Source organism: Coffea arabica, chromosome 6c (genome assembly GCF_036785885.1).
Source record: "Coffea arabica cultivar ET-39 chromosome 6c, Coffea Arabica ET-39 HiFi, whole genome shotgun sequence".
Lineage (NCBI taxonomy): Eukaryota > Viridiplantae > Streptophyta > Magnoliopsida > Gentianales > Rubiaceae > Coffea > Coffea arabica.
The window spans coordinates 11,277,919-11,305,826 of record NC_092320.1 but is presented as its reverse complement, the minus strand read 5'-3'; the positions used below and the strand labels follow the sequence as shown (position 1 = coordinate 11,305,826).

The 27,908-nt window shown below is 35.0% G+C and overlaps 4 protein-coding genes across 5 annotated transcripts; 2 read left to right on the top strand and 2 right to left on the bottom strand.

Moving 5' to 3' along the window:
• Nucleotides 1-4,783: 4,783 nt before the first annotated feature.
• On the top strand, nt 4,784-5,660 carry LOC140008463 (ethylene-responsive transcription factor ERF017-like). Its single transcript, XM_072052876.1, has one exon. The coding sequence runs from the start codon at nt 4,847-4,849 to the stop codon at nt 5,381-5,383; it is 537 nt and encodes a 178-aa protein (XP_071908977.1). The 5' UTR covers nt 4,784-4,846; the 3' UTR covers nt 5,384-5,660.
• Nucleotides 5,661-6,183: 523 nt separating this feature from the next.
• LOC113693637 (beta-galactosidase 15) lies at nt 6,184-10,631 on the bottom strand. The gene is made up of 15 exons (XM_027212203.2): nt 10,313-10,631; nt 10,001-10,209; nt 9,836-9,902; nt 9,468-9,704; nt 9,277-9,365; nt 9,065-9,170; nt 8,844-8,931; nt 8,619-8,737; nt 8,341-8,502; nt 8,062-8,255; nt 7,855-7,958; nt 7,660-7,769; nt 7,256-7,477; nt 6,936-7,147; nt 6,184-6,838 (listed from the first exon to the last, which is right to left on the bottom strand). Exons 1-15 carry the CDS (start codon nt 10,490-10,492, stop codon nt 6,451-6,453), a joined length of 2,487 nt encoding a protein of 828 aa, XP_027068004.2. The 5' UTR covers nt 10,493-10,631; the 3' UTR covers nt 6,184-6,450.
• Nucleotides 10,632-17,467: 6,836 nt separating this feature from the next.
• LOC113693636 (FCS-Like Zinc finger 13) lies at nt 17,468-18,936 on the top strand. Its single transcript, XM_027212202.2, has 2 exons — nt 17,468-18,432; nt 18,574-18,936. The coding sequence occupies exons 1-2, from the start codon at nt 17,831-17,833 to the stop codon at nt 18,737-18,739; spliced, it is 768 nt and encodes a 255-aa protein (XP_027068003.1). The 5' UTR covers nt 17,468-17,830; the 3' UTR covers nt 18,740-18,936.
• A 1,567-nt stretch (nt 18,937-20,503) lies between these two features.
• LOC113691769 (oligouridylate-binding protein 1) lies at nt 20,504-26,994 on the bottom strand. Of its 2 annotated transcripts, none has more exons than XM_027210065.2 (12): nt 26,592-26,994; nt 25,230-25,291; nt 24,801-24,903; nt 24,168-24,244; nt 24,039-24,100; nt 23,857-23,944; nt 23,693-23,768; nt 23,562-23,592; nt 22,326-22,445; nt 21,914-21,996; nt 21,187-21,360; nt 20,504-20,988 (listed from the first exon to the last, which is right to left on the bottom strand). In XM_027210065.2, the coding sequence occupies exons 1-12, from the start codon at nt 26,685-26,687 to the stop codon at nt 20,734-20,736; spliced, it is 1,227 nt and encodes a 408-aa protein (XP_027065866.1). In that variant the 5' UTR covers nt 26,688-26,994; the 3' UTR covers nt 20,504-20,733. The 2 variants fall into 2 exon arrangements, with proteins under 2 accessions (XP_027065866.1, XP_027065864.1); XM_027210063.2 differs by having other exon boundaries at nt 21,914-21,999; nt 26,592-26,989.
• Nucleotides 26,995-27,908: the final 914 nt, after the last annotated feature.

Sequence of the window (27,908 nt, the reverse complement as noted above, 5' to 3'; positions counted from 1 at the left end):
TGATGGTAAGCACACTCTCTCAACTATTACAATAACAATTCTAATTATAGCTTAACCAAGCAACCCATGTATTTATGGATTAAGATAACCGATTAATAAGGAAAAATTCAATCGCCTCTCTCTATCTCTCTCTCTCTCTAGTCCAGGATGTTTTATTTTGATACCATCCTTTTTGTCTGTGAGTTTTGAGATACCATTCTTTTGCAATTCACCCCAGTCGACGCTTCAAGGCAATAGACAAGATTTAAGTGAGTAACTTGCTGGAAATAGTGTTGTACCTAAAGGATAAAAAGGTTACACGCTATAAAGCACAAGTTAGAAAACCAATCTCAATCAAAGCAAGACTAATGCATGAGATTAGAATCAAGAATCATTACTCTTTTTACAAAATGAAGGATATTGCTACGTTATTACAAAAATTAAATGGTGATTAGGTGCCAACAACAAAAGGAATGAGTCAGTATTGCCAATCACGTGTGATTGCCGCATTGTTTTGACTATTCGTGACTTGTGAATACTTTCATAAGTAGAAAACAAATTGAGTAAAGTTAGAACACTCAAGGTGCTCAAAGGGCCGTTTGTTGAACAAATGATTTCCCAATATGGTTAATTGAAACAGCTAGGAAGAATGAGAGGGCTATGACCCCTTTTTGTAATTAACTCTTGTATTATCAAATGTTAATATATATATATTGTTGTTTGTTAGGAAAAAAGAGTAAATCTTATATACACTAACTGTGTATACACTATCACCGTTTAATTTATGACATATGTGTAAAAGTTAAATTTTAAATTCAAATTTTACATGATTGTCATCCATCCAACGCTGACAGTATATACACTGTCATTAGAGGAAAAATTAATCCAAAAAAGGTGTGCTCAAAGAGCCAAACGAGAGTTTATTCACTTGAATAATTTGTTGAAAATTTTGTCGGCCATTAATGAAGGACGCAATCTAACACCGTATATATACCACTAAGAATGAAGTTATCGAATCAGAAGTTTAGAAAGTTTAAAATTTTAAAAATCATCTCCTGCGAGATTCTCGTCTTGGTATATGAAACTCCTTCCTTCCTCTTTCTCCTTGTAATGATTGGAGCCCCTAAGTCAAATTTGATAAATCATTTGCAATTCGAACCAAATTAACTGATTAATAGGTGGGAAAGTTAGATGAGGACCATGATAGTTTTTTTACCTCAAGGATAGAAACCCACACACACACACTTACACTTTTTTTACCTCAAGGACCATGAGGACCATGATAGTTAGACGGGGGAAATTTTGATAAAATCTTTGAAAGAGTCTCATGTTCGACCGTGTGGACCAAGATTTTTTTGTCGGGCTAGCGGGCCACGGACAGAGGGCAAGAACGGTAACCGTTTATGGCGATTTTGATTATTTTACACAGCGTGTAACTTTAGTTGCATACGACGTAATTTTATTTGCATAACGTATAATTTTAATATAAAAATTTGTAGATCTCACACATATTATGAAAATTGATGTATAGCTTATGATCTAAATCGCATATTTTTTTTTTATCAAAATCTAACCGTTGACTGTTCAGAAACAACCATTCTGATTACCGTCCCTGTCCTTGTCCGCGGGGCATTGTCACACTGGCACTTGAACCCGGTCACCTCAGGTAATTTCACTAAATTTTCCACTATGTGGACCTAGATGTTTGGGGAATTGGACCAGCACACCACTTTCGCTGTGGCGGAAGAAGCCCATCACCCATCGGATATTGTGGGCTAGAATCTGACAGGTTCCTATTTGTGGCATGTCTAATCTGTTGCCAACAGATTAGGATAAAAAAAAAATAATAATCCGTTGTCAGCAGAAAATAGAACACCTGTGTGCTAGCTCTGAATGATCAATGTCTGAGGCTTTAACATCCTAGTACCTAAAAAGTGAACTCCTAGAGGCATGAGCATTCATGCTTGGACAGTTAGACGTGGGTTCCTTAACCTAAGGCTATGTTTTCAGAATCGGACAAGTTATCGACTCGATCAAGTTCAGGGATCAGAAGTCAATGGATTCAATCGGGTTCGATAGGGGTTCAATCGGATGACGTCATAAATAAAAATTATTTAAAAATTAAAATATTATATGTAAAATACCTAATAATATGTTACTATTAATAAAGGTATATTCATATATATTTGATGTTTTAAATATATTTAACAAGAAAATACAAAGAAATTAGAACAATCAAGTAACAATTTATATTATTTAATGAGCATTAACAAGTTTATAATTAAAATTATGGATTTAATTGAAAAATAATACCAAACTTTAAGAAAATATTGATAAAGTATGAAACATTTGAGATATATTAATAATTTTTAACAATTTAAGGGTCAAAACATAATATTGAAAAAGCTTGAGTTATTAAAAAAAAAACTGTTTGAACTAGAAAATCCGATTTTTCCCAGTCAAACTTGGTTTTTGACCGGATTTGATCGGATTTTTACTTACCTGGTTTTAAGCATGACTCGAACCGGTCGGTCCGGTCCCGAGTTTTAAAACACATGTTTAAGGTCCTCAGGAGCCCTCTTCTGTCACCAATTGACTGGACGTGGATTTTTTGCGAGCCCTCCTTAGACTATCCTCTAGGTCGTTTAGCCGTTAACTTCCTGAGCGTGTCTAATATAACAGGATGTGTGTGTACCTGTCGTTTCGAGGGTGTGTGTGTGAGCATTCATGCTTGGACCGTACAACTTTGCAAATTGTCTGGTGGGAGTACTATTTGTTGAACACTATCAGGATTGCGATAAAAAAGGCTGGAAAGAAAATTTTCAAGAAATGGGTAAAAATACTTTTTTTGTGCTTTTATTAAACGAGAAACGAATGGTAACGGGAGAGTTTAAAACCTCACAAACACAGTCTAAAGATACGTCTAATAAAAATAAAAATAAAATCTGAAATTTAAATTTATTAAATTATTGAATTGTTAAGTACTAAAATATGACTTATCACTTAAGTATATATTATATTAAATAATAAGTAAATAACTTATCACTTATTTTTGAAAATTTTGATGTCGCTTAATTAATTCGGATGTTTTATTTTTTGTTATCAAATGCTCCTGAACATATTAATATTTGAACATATAAGTTTAAGTATTGAATTGATTTATCAAACAGTACCTAAGTTTTAGCTTTTTCTTTTTCTCCCATAAGTGGGATCAAATGGAATGAAAATTTAAATAGCCTAATAAGCAAATTATGAAATATCACAATGGACCCTTAAGCATAATTTTAAAAGGTCTAAATAAAGGGTACATAATAGAATTTGGATAGTAAATTTATCCAATATATTTTACTTGTATCACAAACATAATTTTCAATCAACATTTTATCTTATATATCTCACATCACAAAAAATGTGATTATTTTAAATAATATCCTATCAAAACACATTGTTTCGGGTGGATATCTAGCTGTCTAATTTGACTTCGACCTTTGCTTAATCGGTGAAAAAATTTAGGAAAAAAAAGAAGAAGAAATGTTACTTCAAAAACACGGTTGCAAAATCTTTTTCTTATTTTGTATTATCATATAGATCATATTACAAAGATATTATATTGTTACTTGTAACTAAAATGTGGAAAAATATTATTGGCTCTCTTGAAAAAAAAAATTATTATTTTAATAGTTCTGTTTGATTCAAACAGAAGTGTATAATTTGACCAAAATACCACAAATGTACAGCGGAAAATTCCACTTCGAATATGTATTCAAGGAAAAATAAGATAAGATAGATTAGATTGAACTATTAGAGTAAGCTCGATAGAAATACTGCAATATACACCCATATAGAGTTTGTAAGGAGCTGAATCGAAGCGAATTGGTGTTTGGATTCAATATATGAACAGGATTCGAGTTTGGCTCATATATTAGATGAATTATAAGTATTACTCAAATTCAATTCATTTTTTTTATTATAAATATTCGAGTTTGAGTTGAACTTCGCCTCGTTAAACTAAACAAGTCGAATTTGAGTTTGGAGATGATTTAATTATATTTTTAACGAATAATACATCATTTAGAATAAGTTTAATTATATTTCTTGGTTTTAAAAAATAGATAATACTAATCTATCTATAATTATTTTTTAATTAAATATAATATATATTAAATAATATCAAAGATATTTATATTTGTATTTATTTATTTTTTAATTATATATGCATTCACGAACTATTTGAATAATTTGCAAATAAGTTCACATTGGACTCAATTATTAAACGAGTTTAATATTATATTTAATCGATCTTGTATCGAGAAAAGAACCGAACGCAGATCAACAATTTTGAAAGCTCTACACACATATAGATGTAGATAGGAACGCATTAGATACAGATTGTATTTATCCTTGGCAGGCTGATAATTAAATTTTGAAAAAGAAAAGGAAGAAAAATCTCACAAAGTAGCATCCAACATGGTCACGTCACAGCCGAAACAGAGCAAAAAAAAAAAAAAAAAAAGGAAATGAAAACAAAAATAGTTGGGAGGTGGACCATAAAAATGGACTTGCTTACGTTCCACGTGTCCACTTCATCCTACCCGAGCCAACAAGTGGACACGTGCAATACCTAAATAAAACACGACGTAATATGATCTAAAGGCACCCAAGACCCAAACCCCTACCTGTACCGCCTGTATCTAATCGAAAAATGCCTTCTTTATGTTTCCGTTTCCTCCCACCAAGTAGCACTTTCTAAAATCGGTCAAATTCACACGCGGCACCCAATATAAAGCCCACGTATCATCACAATCATCTATAAATATTAAATAGCAAGCCCTCCCGACAAAGATATCTGGAATTGGTTTGTACAAAAATGGTTAGACCTCAATCGAGAAGAGAAAATGGCGGTACTAGTCGTAGCGATGGTATTAATAATTCCCGGCGTTACAAGGGAGTTAGGATGAGAAAATGGGGGAAATGGGTGGCAGAAGTCAGGCAGCCAAAGAGTCGTGACAGAATATGGTTAGGCTCGTACCAGACTGCAGAGGAGGCTGCTAGAGCTTATGATGCTGCTGCATTTTGTTTACGGGGTCCGTCCGTGATGCTCAATTTTCCTGATGACCCACCTCGAATTCCAGCTGCCGGTGAGCTATCGGCCACCCAAATTCAAGTTGCAGCGTCCAGGCATGCCCGGAGTCGGAGGGTTGAGGAGGATGCATTGGGTGATGGGAATGAGGAAGTGGGGGTGGAGGGGGGATTTTTGCAGGGATGCTCTGACTTTGGTGGATTCTTGAAGAATGGTTTTTGTGAAAGAGGCGGTGAGAGAGATGATAGCGGCGGCAGTGGCGGTGGCAGTGCAGGGATGTCTAGTGCAACCATTTTCGGGACACCGGCTTTGTGGAGTTTTTGATTCGTCAAATTGAAGTGTTTGGAATTCTTCACCAACACAGGACAAATAGAAAGTGCACAAGACCGTCACCCCCTCCCCCCCCGGGGACCCTCTCTCTCTCCTTATTGTTTTTGTTTGCTTGTTTTCTGGATGAGTTTTACATTTAGATCCCAAATTTTTATTTGGATGGAGTGGACTTTTGCCTTGTCCAACAATTTCAACTAGTATAGATATTGAATGTTAGTGCAAATTGAGTTCTTGGCCTAATATGGTCAATAATATGGTCACTTACTCGGAACTGAAAGCCATAATATGGTCAATTAGTTGCCAATGACGCTTAAGAACAAGAAATTCTGGGCACTGTCACTATAATAAATCAACAATGAGACTCTAATTAGGCTTAATTGGATGATGATGATAATAAATCAACAATGAAGCTCTAAATTAGGCTTAATTGGATGATGATGATGATGATCATAATAATAATGAGGGGAAGGAGAAGATGCCATATAATCGGACGCAGAATTGTGAAAGGTACGGCAAGTCGGCAACTAGTTAGCCCCACTCTAAGAAGCCAGGATCTGCAGCATATTTTCGGTGCATAATTAGCCGCAACGACTTAGCTGGTCTACAAATTATCCCATACACTGTGGTTCCACTAAGCTCCAAAATAAAAGGCACCACCTCCACTCCGTCATCTTTAACATAGTGCCAAAATTTTCCTCAGGATCTTGCTTGCTAAACCAATCGACATTAAAGCGTTGCCTCATTCAAGATTTGTGTTTAAAAGAAATTAGAAATAGAACTCAACTGATCCAATAGAGACAAATATAAAGAGATTCTAATATATTATTGATTCAATACTAAGAAATATGAATATTTCCTGTAAGAAGAAACATCCATAAAAAAAAGAAGAAAATCTAAGAAACGCAAATAACAAACATTACGCTAGCCAATAACACCTATGAACGGAGTCGGAGTGACATCTCCTTGACTACTTAATTTATAAAAAAAAAAAAAAAAAAAAAAGCAAAATATCATTTTCCATCGAAACTGGACCAAAAAGGAAAAAGGGGGAGGGGGAACAGCTAGCAAACAGCTTCTACCACGAGTCTTTTGGTAACGCTTGCATCGCAATTGGTTGGCCCCAGTAAGGTTTCAGAAGCAGCGAACGAACAAGATTCTTTTCCAACACATGCCTCGCGAACAACCAAAAGTGGATCATTGTTGGCGTCACAAGTACCCTTCTGGAACGAACCACAAGTTCCCTCTGGGTTACCAAAACTGGCAAATTTAATGTCAGAAATGGGTCGACCTTGGCATGAAATTTCCAGAACAGTATTCTCGTACGCATTGCCGCATGTTGTCCCAACAGTAACCGTTTGGAAAGTCACCTGCGAAGGGTTGCCTCCAAATTCCTCGAACAAAACCAAGTCATTATCACCGTCATTCAAGAACGACCGAGGAACATGGTACCTAAAAACAGCACATCAAAACATACACATTTATTGTTATATTTAGGAGATGTTTGAAGTCAAGAGATTTTATGTACTCTATGCAGAAGCATTCTAACCATGTTTGGGTTGGTTCGCCACAGCCCGTGACACATTTGCTATTGGTATAAGGTCCACGATAGTCGCAGGGGTCGGTTGAGCATTGGTCATCCGCCAAGAGACTAGCCCAATACCGCCCCAAATTGTTGCCATTTACCCAGGCCCAACCTTTGCCTAATCCTTGGAGATTTACCGCAACTGGATCTTCTCCCAGTGGAGCTTTGAAAGTTGTCTGGGTGAGAAATCAAGGGCGAACTTAAAGATTGTTGTGAATCGTGAATAAAATTAGAGGGAACGAAGCATTTTAGCTCGTTCTGGTTCTAACTGGGACAAATATTACCTTGTACCAAGTCATCCTTCTATTGACGGGTAGATCTTGAGACTGCCAAAGTGATGGATCAGAGGACTTGAAAATTTTCTTGCTGAGGCCGTGCAGACCAACCTTGTACGACCATTTGTGGTGTGACAAATCCTTTATGATCGTCTCATCACCGTTTCTTCCGACTATCTCGACTGGCCCGGAAATTCCAGCTGGAATCTCGTCAAATCTTGCACCGTAGTTCTAAATGCAATAAAAGATGAAGCAAAGGAAATGGTGAGAGTGAACCACACTGCCAAATCCAAGCCTATATATACAGTAAAAAATGAGTGAACCCCCCCTCCTCCCTCCTTTCCCCCCTTCCCAAAAAAAAAAAAAGGAAAAAGGAAAGAGAGATATAGTCACAGATAGAACTGCAAACATACAGTAAGTCCAACTGTTGCGCTGAGCAATGCAATTTGGTTAGATCCACGATTCAATTGAATGTCCTTCTTGAATACATAGTTGAATACACCATAAGGAGCCCATTCAGAGCCTGCAAAAATTTAATCAATCAGATTCAGTGACAACTAAGAGTTTATGGGGCCAAAAAAGAAAAGGAAAAAATTGAATTGACGTACCAACGTATTGACCATTGACATATGCATGCAAAATGTGGCCAGTGGCATTCACTCGAAGGCTCAAATTGCCGCTCCAGATAGGATCGTTCTTCTCAAGATTCACTCTGTTCATGAAGGGGAAAGGTCAATCACATGTGTAGAAGAAGCCGATTAGGATGTGATGTGATGACCTCTTCTTCTGTAAGTTAGCTGATGGGGGCATATTACCTCGTCATGTACCAAAGATAGTCCGAAGCATCATTAATAACTTTCTGGTCAAGGAGTCTATTTGCAGATACATGACCTTTGCCATGAACAACAGCGTCATCTATTGCCTCAGGCCTCCATGTCCAGCTTAAAGAAACTGGTTCGTTCTCTGCCTCATTTGACCTCCTCACCTTCACCCAAGTTTGGGTGTTCACCTAAACAGACAGCAAAGTAACGTAAAATAATAATAATAATAATAATAACGTTAAGAAATAATTAGCACTCATAGGTTCCTCCTACCTTTGCTGTGTTATAGACTTCTTTTTTGCAGTCGGGGAGTATACTAACGGACCAAGCCGGAACATTGTATTGGGATCCTTGGTAAGTGATGGTGGCATCTGTTGTAGTATTTGAGTTCTCAAAGAAGCAAGCTGACGTACCATTGAGAGTGAAAACGGTAGACTGAAACACATCAAATCACAACAACAAAAAGGGTAAATGGTTTCAAACTTTTTTTTTCCCAAAAAAAACATTTTGTATGCACTGCTAGTTATAACAATTCAAGTCTTTGGCCATACCTTAACAGAATTTCCAAAATCTGTATTGGTAACATTGCCATAGGTGAGAATTTTCTCCAGTGAATGCAGCGTGTCATGGAGTTGCTTCAAATGTCCATACTTTGGTTGGTTTAGATTTCCTAGAAAAGAAATCAACAAATCAAGAAGAGTCGTTTCATCAAGAATTGGTAAACAAATGTATGTATAGTTAGATCAGATCACAAGTTCCGTTCGCGTCATTATTACCATATTCATCCAATGGTGCATTGTAGTCATATGTTGTGCTAATATACGGACCGCCAGCTTCCCTACCATAATTAGTCCCACCGTGATACTGAAAGATGTCAAACAGCGAAGAACTGGTTTTTTAAATAGGTCAATTCAGGTAAGAAGAATTGGTTTTGATTCGTAAAAGAACTGTTGTTTGATCTTGCAAAATGATGATGGAAACAATGAATAAAACCAACCATATAGTAATTTTGCAAGGAGCCTCCGGTTTGGAAGAATCTTGCAACAGCATAAGCCACATCCTCTGCGGTTCTATATGGATCTCCTCCACCCCAAGCCTTGAACCTTCATATAATTAAAAAGAAACAAACAACCAAACCCGATGATCAAAATTTCCATACTTGTTATCGTCCAATCGGAAAACCAAAAAAATTAGATAGATGGAACTGACCATCCGGTCCAGTTTTCAGTCCATATCTTAGGGCTATTCGCATTGTTTGGTTCAAAGTCGTGACAGTACCAGCCATTGCAGGTGTTTATCTGTCAAAAATATATTAGCATAGTTCAACACAAAAGAAAAGTACCATGAAATATTTTATGAAAAAAAAAAACACATTGTATTTTGTGCTAGATCAAACATACTATCGGCTGTGGAGCATCAGGCTGTTGACACATAATCCATGGAACTCCAATATCGAGCGATTCAGCCATAGTAGCGCACCAATCGATATACACTTTGCCAGCAGCTCCATAAGGTCCCATTACATTTCCATATTCATTCTCTATCTGTGCAAGTATAATTGGACCTCCTTGTGATGCAAAAAGCTTCTCTTGTTTCACCATGTCCACTATCAAGGTTGTAAAGTTTTGCATCTCATTCTGAACAAATACAAAATCAACCAATAAATATTTTACCCCTTTTTTTTAATTTAAAAAAAAATGAAAGCTTATTAATATGCCTGAGGAAAAGAAAAAGAAATGAAGCAATAAGAGTTAACAATATTTTTTACCATGTAGACATCATTGGCCGTTCGTAACTCAACGCCAGGCAGATTGCGCAACCACACAGGATACCCTCTATTCATTATTGACGATAAACAAAGTGAGTAAATAATATAGCAAGATTTATTGAGCTTAGAAATTAGCAAAATAGTTTTTAAAAAAAATTAGTTTACCCAAAGTTCCATTCAGCGCAGACATAAGGTCCAATGCGAAGAATAGAGAAAAATCCAGCATCTTGAACGGTTTTGAGAAACCTTATGAGATCTAAATTCCCACTAAAATCGTATTGACGACGAAGTGGTTCATGGGCATTCCAGAAAACATAGGTTTCAATAGCGTCCACCCCTCCTTCCTTGGCTTTGTTTATCAAATCAGGCCACATCTACAAAAGGGTTAGGATAAAAATAAAGACACATTTGTCAGTCTTGAAAATAATAATAATAATCGTCCAATTAAAAAAAAAATAAAAACATATAACTACTTACTGAGGGAGTGCTTCTTGGATAATGGATTGAGCCAGAAATGAGAATTCTACGTTCGCCATTAATTTTGATGGCCCTTCCATCGTAAGAAACATCATAAGCAAAAGCACATGACAAAGAATTTAAGACCAGAAAGGAGAGAATACATGCATGGAACCAACAATTAATGTTGGAGTATGCCATGGGAACGATGGGCAGTAGGATAGGGTACTTCCTTCTTCTTCTTGTTTTCTAGTTCTATTCGTTGTATTTATAGTGTGAGTTTTACTAGCCGTTTTGCTCCAACGCTCATCCAAATTGAAAGGGATCCGGTAAGCAGTTGTTTCTGATGAAATTCTGTTATAAAGATTTAAGTGTTAGGCGGTTAAGTAGCAAAATTTGATGAGAATAAGGATAAGATTGTTTTGCGTATCTCAAGATATATTTCCTGATTAATATCTATCCTGCTGATTTGGTTGTTGAGATTTTTATCCTAATCTTTGGTAAAAAATAGTTTTGGATAATAGTAAACCATCATGCATGCACGGTTTACCATCCTTATTTAATTTTAGGGATAATTTCAAAAATATCCCCTAAGGTTTTAATAGTTTCACTTAGCACCTTTAAAGTTTAGAAATATTACTTATCCCCCTTATTTTCAAATTTTGTAACATTCTCAATCCAATTCAAATTATATCATTAAAATATTATGTTTAGAAAAGGAAAAGTTATTTCATCCCAAAATTGCCCTTTTATTGTGATCCTTAGTTGTAATGACAAATCAATTTAAAATCCTTTCATATTTGAAAATTTGATGGATGTGTTTCTTAGTAAAAAGATTATACGTTTAGACTTGAGAAATCCTTTAACAAATTTCATCTATAATTTCGAGACAAAATTTTAAATTGATAAATTATAAATAATTAACATAGTATGTAAAAACTATTTGAAATATTGTAAAGATGTGGAAAATAACTTTTTTCATCTTCTAAACAACTCAAATAAATTATAAATATAATTAAAAAATTTTCCCTTTTCTAAATTTTCAAGCCATTGATTCAAATAAATAAAAATTAAATATTCTAAAAGGTTCATAAAATTTGTTAAATTCAATCAAAATGTTTTACATAAAAAAAAAAGATTTTTCTCATTTGATAATCTAAGAAACATATGGATAAATAAGGGTTGGACAGATACTAAAGTTTTAATTATAACTAGCCTCCTAAATTGCAACACTTTTGTAGAAGAAATGTACATTTTTGTCAAAAAATAATAACAATATTATCAGATTTATTTCTTACTATGTGGCCTTAGAGTACCAAATAGACAAACCTTAAAGGAGAACAATTACTTTGTAATTTGAAAACATGTTAAATAAAATTTTATTATTTGTTTGTATTGTAAAGTATATTGTTTATGGTTGCAATCATTATATGTTGTTCCTTTAAAAAAACAACATCTTCATACTTTTTGTCCTTATTTTTAACATATGATTATTACACTTACAATTAAAAAAATTAAGGCAATGAAAGGGTATTATTGAAAAGAGATTGAAAGGGATTAGCTGAGTTGTTGCTGGTAAAATTCTGTTATAATGATTTAAGTATTAGGTGGTTGAGTAAGTGGCAAAATTTGATGAGAATGAGGATACGCTTGTTTTACATTATCTCAACATATATTTCCTTAATAATATCTATCTTAATGTATCATAATTTGGTTGTTCAGATTTTTATGCTGATCTGTGGTAAAAATAGTTTTGGATAATAGTACACGATCATGCTTGCACTGTTTACTTTCCTTCAATTCTATATATTCTAAAGCAATAAATTTGGTTTCTTCTAATCCATAATAATCAGAATAAGATAACTATGTATTAATGTATAGTCATCACATTCATGAACATGTCAAGCAAAAATTTAAGCAAAAAATTATATATAGAAATACAAACAAATTGATATATTGTCATAGTGAATGAAGCAAAAACTTTTTTGTGTAAATGATAGCTTGCATAAGACATGTTACAATTACAAATAGCGAGTAAGATTTCATGCATTTATAATATTGATTGGCAAATACTAGTTGCATTTTTGTTTCTTGGTCAGGGACAAGATCTTCCCCTCTTGATGTATTGAGGTTGGTGCATTTATCTATGTAACGAGCATAATTCGTTACATTGATAAAATGAAAAAGGCAACATTTTTGTGAACTTACCATTCCATACCTTATCACTAACCCCAACCTTCCCCCAACATTCCACTTAATATTATGCAACATTCTGGTATTTGACTATGTTAAGTAAGATCATTACTTGGTATTTGACTAAGTTAAATAAAGGTATCAACTATTTTTAATTAAGTGAGAACAGATGGATTGAATTATTGTCCAAGTAAATTTGAGCCTTTGTATAGTTAGATCACAAACTTTTTAAACGCTAATTTTGTCCTTACATATCTACCTGTTTATTTACCTATATATTCAAAATCATTTAATTTCTTTTCTAATCTTCCAAACAATATCAAAATCTCTCACCTCTCTTCTCTTCTTTTCTTTTTTATCCAAAACTCCCACCCATAAATATCACGCCTGTGTGACTTCTAAAATTTGTTGGGCAATAGGGTCCAATAATGCTTTTAATTGGATCAATTACTGGACATCAAATGGAAGTCCAGTTTCGGAGGTAGAGGCTGTACCGTGCAACTTGAAGTGACAAGACATAGTTCAATTCTTACTTGGTTTACTGTTACGTGCAAACAAAGCTGCCATTACATTTTTTGAAGCAAACACTATCTCATAAGCCCATCTTAAAGTCCCAACACTAGTATCGTAGGCATCGTAGCAGCTTTGGGTCAATTATTTTGTTGGCCCATACTTGGATATAATTGGATTGGGGGTGAGCTTCTTCCACTCTTTGACAGCTAAAAAATTATTAAAATCTTCTAACCAAATCAAAATCCTTAAAAACTCTCTACATTGAAATTTATTGGGATGTTGAAACAAAAACTATATTTAAAAGTCATTATCTTGCTCATCATATGCAAACAATCCAAGAGTTAAAAAATCACAGCTAGTTGATTAGGATTAACTTCATGACAGTAGCAGGAGTGATTAAAGATAAGCTAGTTTTTTGAGTGCTTCTAACTAAAATTGTAACATAAAATGGTATTGTTGAAAGTCCACAGCAACTACAATTAGGAGCTTAATGTCCCGGAAGTTTTTTTTTATTCTTGATCACATTTTGAAATGGCAATTGATCTTTATTTTCGTCCCAGCAAATAGGCTAGATAGGGAAGAAGGCTTAGCGTAGCTAATTATATATTAACCAGTTAATTTGATTGCCTATACGACTGAAAGGAACAGAAGCTCTCCAAAACTTCTCCATCATCATTTTTTTTTTTTTTTGGCCTCGAAAGATGATAAATAAAATAACCAACTCGACAGAGGTTGATGGAACTTTCTGATTTATATGAGACGAAGTAGTTTTAAGTATATCATTTTCAAGCATTGAAGAAAAATTAAGGTGCGTCAACATCATGCCACCTAAACATTTCCTCTTGAAATATCAAGATGCATTTCTTTATTATTTCAAGTCCAAATACATTGGTTGGGAACGTCATTTCTAGTCTACATTGTACGACAACATTATTTCTAGCATTTTTTTTTTAAAGTTTTGCTTTTATCAGCAAAATTCAAGTAGTAATGTCATAATAACTTTTTCCTGATAACATGTCAAAAAATATTTTTTCAAGTAAAATTTAAATAGCATCACAAATTGATTTGATAAGGATAGTTTTGTGATGACATTAAAATTTTTGATAGTTTTATAAACTCCCCTTGAGGTTTTTGACAATTACAATCACTTCCTCTAAGATTTGAAAAATTAAGAAAATCTCTCATAGAAAGTATGTCTGGATAACAATTCATGTTGTATAAATTGATTAATAAATATAGCAAGAAAAGTCAGGAATGAAGTATAACGTATGAAATTAGACGACATTTGTGTTTTAGAATAAAAAAGTATTACCAAAAAAGAATTTTTATTTTTTCTCTTTTAAACTCGTTTTCATTTAAAATTTGTAAAGTTTATGAAGGCTATCATAGTTTTTTTGTAGCAACAACAAGGTAAGTAAGTTTAATTTTTTAAACCTTAGGAGAGGCAACTACAATTATTAAAAGCTTCAAGGGAGGTTTTGAAAATTACCCCTTAAAATTTTAGCTATAGAAATTAGAGCATGATTTATTGTTAATCCGTCAACGTCGAAGTGCCCCAAATTTCTTGCAAAAAAACAAATAATTGAGGCATTGTCGAACGTCACCCTCTTAGATGGATGGCGTATTCACTCGGGGGGCACAATTTCACGTGGCTGGACAAGAGACTTGCCAATCAGACATCAACGAGTGTGGCTTTGATGAACCAACCACCTCAATAGTATTTGGTCACCCCGTTTTTGTCTCTGTCTCTGTCTCTGTCTTTGTGAGGTAAAGGCAAGGTTCAAATCTTATTTTTTATAAAAAAAATTAAAATTTAATGGGACTTTTTTTTTAAATTCGTAAGAGGCACTTGTACGCCGGTTTCTAGCAATCGCGTTGGATCATCTCTTTAATATAAGTTAGAGTAAAAATAGACGTAGATTGTGACAATAGGTAAAAAAAAAAAATGATTTTGATGCGACATTTTAAGTAATTAAAATTAATAACACTTATTCAAGCCAAATGTAACAAATTAAAATTTTTTTTTGGAGATAGCACATAGTCCTTACAAAAAAACTTATCTCATTTTTTCATAAAATAATGAAATGAACAGCTTTTATCCAATAGAATTAAGACATGATTAAACTTTACCAGTTGATGACTGGTAAGATCTGGACCAGATTTCATTTACTCACAACATTGATGAATGTTTCAAAACGACAGTAGAGTAGATTAGACGTGGCAAAAGCCCCTCAAAGATCCATACCTTTTCTTTTCATTATGTAAAGGATTTTTCTAACGAATATTCAATATATTCACTTTTTTCGTCCGGTTTCTAAAAATTTACCACGCATGACTACGTTTAAAACACTCTTTTGCTATAATGAAACCAAAACCGTGGTTTCTAACGTAACGTGGTATGGAAAACAGAATATTGGAAATTTGCAACGAATAATATATTTATGACATCAAGGTCTCAACATCTGAAATGGCCTTGTCAATTGCCTGCCGCTTGCTGAAATTGTGTGTAGTGCTTTTAGATTAGACACGTTTTCACAAATTCTATGTTTGTGCTTCTTTCACTCCCACGGATCATTAATTAGCATAATAAGACTTTGTCAAGTTGCTCACGCTACTGTTTTTTTTTTTTTTTTTATAAAAATAATAATAATAACGATTCATAGGTCAATTAAGGTATCAAATAGCGCAGTGGAATCGATAGTGACCTTAAAAAGGAAATGTCATTCGTTGGTCAAAGTTGAAATTATTGCCCAAACCCTCAGTTGAGTACATGTTCGTAGTTTACGAGAAGTTTTATTATACCAAATAAGGAAAATAAATTAAATATTGATCATTTAAACAAAAAGAAACCAAAAAAACAAAGATATTTCTCCTTTTCATGGTTTACTTCCACTTTGTGCCTCCCAAACTTTGGACGATTACCCGCTTCAGTCCCTAAACTTTAAAATGGGACACTTAAGTCCCTAAAACTTATAAATTGGGACACTTAAGTCCATAAACTTATAAAATGAGACACTTAAATTTCTAAATTTATAAACTGAGACACTTCGACCACCAACGGCATTCAGGATTCTGTTAACAATTTTCCTTAATTGAGAGATATTTATCAGTTTAGGGACTTAAGTGTCCCATTTTGAAGTTTAGGGATTGAAGTGGGTAATCGTCCAAAGTTTGGGGGGGACAAAGTGGAATTAACCCCCTTTTCATCAATAAACGAAGGGTAATGTTATTCGCACTCTTCATATGTTATTTACACTCAAACTATTCCATTTTTTTTTTTGATGAGACCACAGTACCCTCTTCTTGATTTCTTCTCCTAGCCTATGAATTAACTTTACTAGATTTCCTCTTACATTCTAAAGCCAATTAGTTATTCCATTACACATTAAAATGACCAATTTAAAATTGTCACTGATATGTATTATTTTTTTCTACAAAACTTCACGAATTTATATCATGCAAAAGATCAATCTCTCAATGTAATATGAATAGATTTCAAACTTCAAACCCAAAAAAAAAAATCCCAAGCTTCAAAATGACCAAAATATGCAAAATTAAAATTGAAATAAGAATATGAAAGTAAAATAAAATAATAGTTATGTAAATTTAGAAAAGAGAAGCAAAAATTGTGTAGATTAGAAAAAAGAGAACACAATTGTGCCAAACTTCCTTACATGTGAACATGAGATGGGATAGAAGAAGAAATTAAAACAAGGCAATATGATGTCATCAAGATAAAGATGAGATAGTATGAGGGCAAATAATATAACCCTGAACCAAAGAGTATAAAATAAAAGGTATCACAAAACAAAATAGCGGACTGAGTGGTAAACTATGAAAAATATCTTTCATTTTTCCCCCAAAAGTAAGCTACTAAAGATATTACGGTAGGATAGATCAAGGAAACCATCATTGTGATGGTACACTACTATAATACTGGCGATTTTTAATAAAATACTATTTATGTGCCCTCCCGAATACGTTTTCTGATTGGTGATATTTAATAGAATATATTATTTATTTACCCTCGCAAATACGTTTTCTAATCAATCATTTTAACTTTTTTCAACCCTAAGCCCTCAAATTCTACTGATCACTGACTGCTAAGAAGGAATTACGGGGCCACCAAAAATCGCTTTCAGGTACAGCACGTGGGGCCCAAATTTCTCGTGGGCCCAGCATCAAACCACAGAATAAATAAAAAGGACACGCACTAAAATAAAATCAGTGGGCTCCTAATCCCTAAACTAAACCTCCTTAGTGGGTCTGGGTAATTAGGCCTTGAATCCATCTTTCGATCTCGGAAACGTGTCCCGATCTCCGGCAACGAAATTCACCGGAATCTTTGGTTGCGCCAAGCAACGGTCCGTGTGGGTCCATCCTGGGGGTTGGGTCCCAATCACTGGAGATGGACGTGCCTTTAAAAAATAGCCCACTGACAAGTGACATTTGCATTAAAGTTGCTAAGCAATCAATTTTTAATAGTTGTACAAAAGCGACTCCATCATTATTATTCCTCTTCCTCTCTGCCATGTAATTCCAATCACCACTTCTCTATAATTTCTAACCAAACCAATGGGCTTAGTCGTCTAACAACTCCATCAAACATCACAATTTGCAGCATTATTTTAACACCCTTCCCACCCCACCCACAAAAGAACAAAAAAGAGCAGTGGAGCCCATATCTCCCCCCCCCCCCGGCCAGCCATCCCTCTCCCTAGGCTCCTAGGCTCCCATAAAAGAGCTTTGCAGCCACAAGCATTTGTTGAACTCGTAAGAGTTGAAGCCAGAGCTCCAATTCTCAAACTATAATATTATAAGAAAGATTTAGTCATGCTAGGCAAGAGACCTACTCCAGTGATTGGGAACCTGACCAATTCGTTCTTTTTAGGCAAACGGGCGGCCGGGCTAATGGATGTTGCCACTAGCCCCAGAAGTCCATTGGAGTTCAGGATTCAATCCCCCAGAGGCATGAAGCATTATGATCTTGGTGGGGTTGGATTAGGAATCGTTGCTGCCCTTGAAAAGTCAGTTCATGATCATGCAAATGAAAATCTTGCTACCAAGGCCTTGTCCAATCGGAATATTAATCGGTCCAATCCAATTCCTGTTAATCCAGCTCGGAACTTTAACAATCGAGCTAACCGCAAGGGAGGTATTGAGGAAGCGGAGATGGATAGTATGGAAGATTATACTTTTGTGACTTGTCATGGACCAGGCAACAAGTCGTTTACCAGAGTGTACTATGATGGAGGGAGCAAAGGATATCAAATAAGTGATTTTGGTAGGGAAGGTTCGAGAAGTAACCGTCCCAGCTTGTTCACCTTATCTCCTGCTAGATTTGATAATTCTCCAGCTATCCCGACTTGTGATTTTCTCGATTCTTGCAACTTATGCCACAAGAAGCTTCAAGGCAGAGACATTTACATGTACAGGTACAGCATCAGCTACGCTTTAGCAGTTATCATGGTTCTCTGTCTTATTTATGTAGCTTCTTCCTTGTGGTCATGCTGTCCTACCCCATCCTTGACTGCTTATTGATCAATTATTCATATCTCGGTTTACATGATTTGCAGGGGAGAGAAAGCATTTTGTAGTACAGAGTGCAGATACAGTCACATGATGATGGATGAACACAAAGAAAAGTGTAGCTCTGAAGCTTCAAGATCAGTAGAAGTTTCAAGCTCACCTTACAAAAATGGCCACGGCCAGATACTTTCACCAGGAATTTTTGCAATCTAAACTAACAAAACGACACTTCAATCAAGCATGAAGAGTCATGCCATAAACGATTAGTCCATGTATATACGGGAAGAGTCTTATACATATGAGAAACCACCGATTAGAGAAAGGTCTCTTTTTCCTTTCTCCAATTTTGGTTGCATGTAATATTAAGCTTCAACCTCCAATTTATGAGAATTTTGAGTTTCATGGTAAAAGATCTTCAGCTCAACTTTAATTTGTCACTCGAGTGAAAGAACAAGTTTCTTGGAGGGTTTTTTTTTTTTTTTTTTTTTTTTTTTTTTTTTTTTAAATATGGAGATTGGAGAAGCAAGAAGCTGCAAAGGCTTGTCCAAATCGAAAACCTGTTTTATTGTCAAGATGATAAAACTGAGTGAGGCCCAGGTTTTGAACCTCTAGGGAACATGTGTACCACTCCGCATCAGGAGCCATCATGAGCTCTATCTTTAGCACATCTCGAACTCTCACCCCTTCCCAAAAAGAAGAACTTCGAACCCTTATTGGTCTGATCTTCCATTCAATCCAGACACAAAAATTTAGAAGTGATTGATGCAGTCTAATAATATTATCCTTTAGTTTTTCTTTTTAAATAGAATTTATCTGGACAAACGTACAAGATGCACGTATAAGCGAAGAGCCCTATTGCTAACGCAAGGGGAAAAGGTATGTGAAAGGTGAGGTCTAATGAAGTCATGTACTGACCAACCAAGTATAGTGGCTATGTCCTTCCTTCCCACAGAACTGCTGAAGAAATTCTCAGTAACGTAGTCCGTTGGAAACTGGAAAGGTCCGCTGACTTTGCCAGTACTTCTGCTCTAGCAGTATCTCACTATAAGTTCGTTGCAAATGCCCAAGCATAGACATCAGAGACTTGTTGGTCTTTATAGATCTTCTGCATCTGACATTCTCTGTCCTATTTTATAATTTTCTACACAAAATTTATAATTATTGAATTTTAAGAAAATAAAAAAGAACTAAAACATGATATTTATGTAGAAGAAATAGTAATATAATAAAAAATGAGACAGAGAGTGACACAGAATATGAGACAGAAGATCCGTTGCGATCTTTATATACCTCAAACCACCAAAACTAGGTCGGTCTTGTGCGTACGCCATTTTTTTGGTTAGATATTATTTTATTTACATCACAAAAATATTTTCTAATCACTTTTGAATTTTCTCAACTACAATTTTTTTTCATATTATTTTATTTTGTCATTCTAATGTAAGAAGTTTAGGCAAATGTCCTTTTGTAACGTTATGCTCGCAATTGAATTGACTGCAAAAGACGACCATTTTAACGGAGTTGAACTCAACCAACAACTTGTATCTGGCTTTAGCTAGGATTGAGTAACAAAAGAGAACGAAATTCTATAAATCACCTTCGCCATGCATAGATCGATTAAGCCCACTTGTCTCTCAACTCTTGAATTCTTTTCTTTGCAACCAGTGGTACGTAAATGGTGCAAAAAAAAAAAAAAAAAAAAAATTTCCACCGACTAGCATTTTGTCCGCTATCGAAGTTCGGATGTACAAGTGGACTGCCAACGCGTATACTCCATTAAATGGATATGCATTGTCTATATTTTGATTTTTGTACAATCACCAACAATTTCTGCCCACCACCAAATACAGCCACACCATTAGGTCATGGTGTGGTGGGAGCAGCAGAACCCAAGTCCATAAACTGACTTTTGCCCGATAAATTGTCCATGAAGGTTGCCTCGAAGGCAAAATAAAGAATGGTCATTTAATACGCAACTAAAGAAAAAAATCCAAAGTTAATAAGATCATTAAATCCCCAACGGACAAGTCTCACAGAATCTATTATCCCCAAAATAAGATACAGGCTACATATTCGTACACATTGCTGTAAGATATGGTGATCCAACAAACTGGAAGCAAAAGATTAAGGCAGAGAAAGCAAGCCAGGTATAATCAACACACTCAATACCTGCCTAGAAATCATTTGCAGGAATTTCTTTTGGTTTGTTACTGATAATATATAGGTGGCTGGGTCGTAGCAATACCCGGATATCCACCATCATAGATTGCCTGGCTAGCAGCTCCAATTCTCTGACCCTGGGGATGCATCAGAGCTTGTGCACCAGCCATTTTACTCAAAGCAATTTGTCGCTCGTAGGCTGCAAGATCCGTGGCTGAAAATCCTGGCATGTGTGCTACAGCTGGCGGGGGTAGAGGAGTGGAACTAGTCCCAGGAGGAGTAGGCTTGCTACCCCAGGAGCACTACAAGAAAGCATAAGAATATGTAATAACTTGACACCAAAAAATCTACATGCACAAAAAAGGAGCATAAGAATTTTCTGTCAGACTGAGTCTGGAGACAATAGATCATCATGACCATGCTTTATACTCCGCAGAAATCAAGTAACAATAACTCACTCACTTGGTAACTTGCAAGAAATTCGTAGCTTAGTGGCTTACCTTGATTGGCTTGCCAAACAGAATACATGCATTTCCCAACTGAATAGCACGAGCAGCTTCGGCATGGTTGCTGAATCTCACAAAACCAAAACCCTTGTCTCGTTGAACACGGACATCTTCAATCACTCCAGCTCCAAGAGAGTGGAAATGACGATGGAGATCCACCGATGTCACCTGCAATGTCTCAATGTTAAATCCAAAACTGATAAGCCTATGAGCATATCTCCCTAAGGACCATAGAATTTAGGACCCACTCCTCCTCAACCAAATATTTCATATCCAATAAAATATACAAATGGAACCCAGATAAAACTAAGTGACAAACAACTAAAGGAAAAGTGTGTAAAGGCGACATTACCAACAAAAGTAGCAGGTAAAATGTAAAAACATTTGATGAATAGTGTTTTAGTAACTATTAAAGATAAAAGCCGGCACAATGCATCAAAGAGCAAGTTAAAACTGATAGATTTATGGTTGCATGCAGCAAGAATTGTAAGATTTCTGTACTATATTCTTTTTGAGTAGTGGCTCGCACTTAACTTGGGTTAAGGTATAACAAAATGTCTTGAGCCGTAAAAAGGAAGCATAGGTATGTAGTAAACTCCGAAGCATCAATGGTTTGGTGCCATGGTCTACAAAGATTTGGCAGGAGCACTTCATAATATACGACAACAAATTGGATGAAAGAGAAATATAAGTTGCATTTGTTAAATTGGCTTAAACTCACTTCTGGGGCAAGATTGCCAACATAAACAGTGGTATATTGGGGATTATTTTCTGGAGCATCTTCGCCACTCTTCTCTTGACCATCTTCTGCATGATGAATTCATAAATTTGTAAGCTATACATTCAAATTGAGAACTGTCATTCAGTAAGATCTCTTAAAAACCATAGATGCATGGCAATGAACAAAAGAAGACAGCCAATGCATTCACGAAATACAGTGGCTAAGATGCACCTGTGGACCATTTTCCTTTAGTACTACGAAATGTAGGTGGAATCAATCACTTCAACTAGAAGCGTACAAATATCAGAATTAAACAAGCAGCAAGATTTTTGGACGTGGTGAAAGAAAATCAAATTCAACTGGACAACAAGGTGCCTAAAATTATCACATTCCAGATTGCACTAAGAACCACCTGATGTTCCATTTGTAAGTTCCACCACACTTTTTGCATCTAAGCTCTGCTTGTCATCACCGTTAGCAGCACCTTTTGCTGCCCAGTTGCAGCGTATTTGTCTGCTCCCAAGCCACTTCCCTGCAGTGTTGCAGAATGAATTACAATTCCAACAAAAGCATGACAATATTAAACTCCAGAATGTGTGTGTGTATATATATACACGAGTAAAAAATTTCTTAACCTTTTCCCAACCCTTGATAAGTACAAAATTTCTATTGTAAATAAGCATCTCCCTACAACCTCCAACATGTTGTAGCCACCCACACAAGACAGCATCTCCTACAGGCTACAAAGACACTTTTTGTGAAGAAGTACAAAACTACGCTTCCAGAGGAGGAGAAAGGGACCTAAGGAAGTCTTTTGAACAAAAAAAGTTTACAAGTAGTTGACACTATTTGAAGTCTTGGTCCCAATTCCATGTACTCATTTCTGCCACTTCAAAATAGGCATCCAATCTTCCAGTGTAGTTTCTTTTTTAATACTAAAACATCTACTAAAACATCACCAAACATTTTCAAGCTAGACTAGATATTTTAGAACTTTCCCCCTAGAGAACATCAAACTCCTCTCGTTCCAAGCCAAAACAAGTTTGTGTAAGACATGCAACTCTTGCAGTGCACTACATAAAGCAAAAGCCACCCTAGTCCCACCGTGCACAAGCACTTCCACTCCAAACAAGCAACAGCCCATGTCCTTGACAATTTCAACAAAGAAAACTAAAGATAAGCAGTGTATTGAACATGTCCCCCAAAATACATTATATACAGTTAACAAAGAGAATGAATTAGTCCACGGATAAATTTGCCCAGGTGCAGTCCAGGTTAATACAAAAAATGAGGTTAAAGACCCCATCAAAATTGGGGAAAACTGGAATAACACCTGCTCAGATCAGTTTCTCCAGCATGAAGATTGACCAACTAGAACAATAAATGATCAGCAAGCCGATTTGCTCACCAATCCAGATCCCAATACATTATGCTTCACTCATATGGCTAAATATCTTTGCTTTTAACAAATTAACATCCACCTTCCAAATAAAGAAAATTTTAAAAGAAGGTTGGCAAACAAACAAGAACAATAAAGGGATGCCAGAAAGGTATAGAAGCAAATAGCCTCCATTAAATTATCGTGGTAGTAGATTCAAAAGAACATAGTGAGACAAACAATTTTGAAACAGCAGGAAAATCTCCTTACCATTCAAATCATTTATAGCACTTTGGGCTTCCTGGGAGGGAAAAAACATATCAAAATCATAAAGATAGGATAAAATTAAAAGTACAAATGTGAAATGCCTATAAATGGATTCAACAAGACCATGTAAGCACCTGCTGGCTACGGAAAGAAACAAATCCAAAACCTCTTGAACGACCAGTCTTTTGATCCCACATAACTCTTGCATCTCTGTTAAAAAGTGCAAAACATTTTAGCCACCTTCATTCTTACCCAAATCATAGAAAGTAGGAATGACCAAGAGAATAATGAAACTTACGAGCAGCTAGGATAGACAGAAAAGCAAGCAAACAATGTGGAATCTGTAACCTCTGGACTAAGGTCGCCAACAAAAATGTTGAAGTGATCTACAAATCATGACCATAGGATTAAATGGGATTAATAAAAAAAAAGATATAAAAACTACACATCATCATCAGTTGAGAGTTTATATATATATACTTGACGTGTCCTCCCTCTGAGCGCTGGCATATGCCCAGTTAACTTTTATAGGTTGTCCAAATCTGTAGACTACGACGTCAGATATCGAAAGTTGTAATATTTAAGACCACAAAAATGTAAAACACTTACAGATGTCGCCCATTAAGAGTCACAATAGCAAGTGCAGCTGATCTTCGGTCAAAGTAATCCACAAAACCATAGGATGACTGCATAAAGAGGAGCAGCAAAAGTCATCATCATTGAGCAAGTAGGACATGAAATTCTAGGAATGATGTTTCAAAGTCATTTGCCTACTTGGTCCAAAAAAAAAAAAAAAAGAAAAGAAATCTGAATCCTTATAAACTGATCGACTACAGACACAAATAGGAAATCTTGGTACTCAAGCATCAAGAAGAAATTTGTTGATGCTCAAAATTCTGGAGCTGGATGTAGCTTAGTCAAGACAAGAAGACAGCAGATTCTAAAGAAGGGGTATGTTTCAAAAACCAATAGGTCTTTCTTATAATGAGAAAAAGGTCCAAATGCATCGCATCCTCATCTTACATTACTTGAAAGATTCCTATAGCTAAAAGAGCAGCTTACTAAATTGGAAATGTTCAACCATACTTCTATAGTCAGCTTGAGAAAGTTTCAATGATATGTTGTATTTAATATAAATTAATAGCAATGTAAACTGCTGATGGCACCTTACATAAATTTGTGGAACAGTCTTACAAAATCAGGCAGAGGGGAAGAAAGAAAGTTGAAGCAATGTAAACAAACCTTCTCCTTTCTGATGAGCTTGCAACCTTCAAGAGGACCAGTACTAGAGAAAACCTCTTGAAGAAGTGGTTCTGTCACTTGTGGGTGGATATTCCCAACATATCTGCAATATCTCATTGAAATACAAACTTAAGAGGAGTATATTGGCATTTTACTTTTTGAGAACTGACACGGGACAGCAGAAAACAGACACATGCACACAGATTACATCCATAGAATTTATTGAACATAAAACAAAAGTACAACTTAAGTACATCTTATATCATTCTTGTGTTGTCTATGAACCAATGCATTACCATAAGTAAACTTTTAATTTATGCACTCATCTCCTACAGGAAAACCCCCAAGAGATGCAATAACAAAAAAATGTCAAAAAGGCTACCCAAAAAGAAAAGAGAAAACAAAGTAAAATCTTTGCAAGGCACTCACACACTGCGGCATGTACTTGAATCAAATCTTGGAGGCAGATTTCCACTCAATATAGGCTCTATCTGCAGATTAGTGATAAATGTAAAGATCCAAAAAAAAGAAAAGAAAAGAAAGAAATAGAGAGGGAGAGAGGTAAACTCCAAAATAAAAGAAACCTACAGTTAATTCCAAAAAGATTAAGAAAATAATAAGGAGGTGACCACTCATTAGGATCAATATTTCAACTCAAAAATTAGAGGTTTGCCTTCATAAAATCTCATTTGTGTACATAAATATATCTATAGTAATCAGTGGGGTGATATAAAGAACCAAGTCTAATCTCTATTCTGGATTCATAGAAACATTGCAAAACAGATAAAACCACTCATCTAACTCATACTTGGATTAAGCCTTCGCTACTTCAACAGAAAGTAGACATTTAGGGCAGCAAAAGATATTCTCAACAAGCTAATCTACAGAGCACAAATCACGTGTATGTGAATATGCCTGAAAAGGTGATGGCCAATTGACCTCAAGACTTATAATGCCAAATTAGCTCTAACAGTCCATCGTTGAAATAAAGGTACCTATATGCAAACATAACAATTACAGAAAGCTAGGAAATAATTTTTTCCAATTCCACCTCTCATCTCAATCAAGAAATTCTCCAAACTCCACAGCCGTCGAATCCCACTTATAACAGGAAATTTTCAAGCACAAACATGAAATCAGCATATAGACGTGCATCCATACTACTACTACAGTAATAATAGAAATAAACTAATAATAGCTCTTGAAAATGAAACAAATTTTACAGGAAAGAACTGAACTTTCAATATCCCCGCAGTTTAAGAATATAAAACGAGGAGGTAGAATTGACTCTGATGCAACTTAAGTTTTAAACTCAATTTTGACCATTTTTTTAAGGAAGAAAAAACCCACGTGCACCTACGAGCATGGCTGAATATTCATTCTGGAAAACTGTTTCTTGAGAGAGAGAGAGAGAGAGAGCAAGAGCTGTATTAATTTCCAAACTTTTTCCCCATCTTTCTTAAGCAAAATAGAGCAATTAGCTAGAAAAACTGTAGACAAATTAATCGTCCAAAAAAAAACAACTTCAAAACAAAATATCAAACAAATTTGACTTCAGCGAAACAAAACAGAAAACATATCTAATTAAGCATATATACGTAATAATATCGAAACAAAAAAAAATCCGACTCGACATCAACGTAAACAGAGTAAAAAACATAATTCTTCCACTATATGTTTTTGAAGGTGCTAACTTTATCCCTACTGAAACCTAGATAAATAATCATGCAAAAAATTTCAAAATAAAACTCAAATTAAAAGAAAAATAGATAAAGAGAGAAATAGAAAGACCTGAGTATGAGCTAAAAGACCCGGGTGGTAGAGAGATTGCTGCATCAATGCTTGTTGTTGCTGCTGCTGCTGCTGCTTCAGCCTCTGCTGCTGCATCTTCCTTTTTTTTAATTTATTTTTCCGAGAATATAATAGATTAGCTAAATATCGGATAAATTAATAGGTAAGGAGTTGAAGATTAGGGCTTGAAAAAGGGGAAAAAATGGGAAGGGGGGGGGGAAGCGGAAAAATAAAACGGAAATAAAAAGGGAAAAGGGAAAAAAGAAAAAAGAAAAAGAAAAAAAGAAAAGAAAAGAAAAGAAACCCTGGAAGGACAGAGAGAGAAGAAGGCGAGAAGGAGATGATGTACTGATGCTCCCCCCTCGCGTTCACGCTCGTTTTGGATCTTTATAATGGAGGGTGAATAAAAATAGGGTACATCTCTCAAAGCTGATTAGCGGGGCAATCGGGTTTTGTCTACCGCTCGATCTCTTGGATTTTTACGTCTGGTGGCAGACCCAATTTCTCAATTATTTATTCCCAAAAAGAAAAGACCTACTCGGATGAATTAATTTAACTTTAGCTGGGTGTCACTTCCCCTTACACTTGTACAGGATTCCTCGTTCCAAATTGACATCCCCTGTGTTTGGATAGTAAATTATTTAAAATAATTTTATTAAAAAATATTAAATTTATTTGAATAGTAAATTATTTTAAATAATATTTTATTTACATTATAATTATATTTTTTAATTTATTTTTTTATATTTTCAATTACTTTCTTATTTCACATACATTACATTATAAAAAATATTACAATAATTATTTCAAATAATATTTTATTCAAACAAACCAACTATAGTACTTTTTTAATATGATGTATGTAAGAAAAGTGATTAAAAAATATGTTGATTATGCAAGTAAGTCAGTGTGTAAATAAGGTAAAAATAATATGTAATCCAAACACACTCAACTCATAAGTGGACGAAAATAATTGTGCAATTCAAACAACGTTAGCATGTCTAAGTCCATAATGTGGACGAAAGAAGATCGGGTTCATCAATAAGGGCCCGTTTGGAATCTGAGTTTTTTGAAAATTTGTTTAAAACTTTACTGTAGATCACTGTAGAAATAGTAGAAAAAACTTACTGTATAAGTTTTTTAAAAACTTTACAGTAGCAATTTTTTAAAATTTTTTATCAAAATTTTTTTTAGGTGTTAAATATAAACTTCCCTCCCTAATTTTTTTTCCTCTTTATCCACAAATTGTGCTCTATTTTACTGTATCAAAATTAGGATTACATTTTTGTCAATCCGGAAGCCAAGTTGCTTTTCATT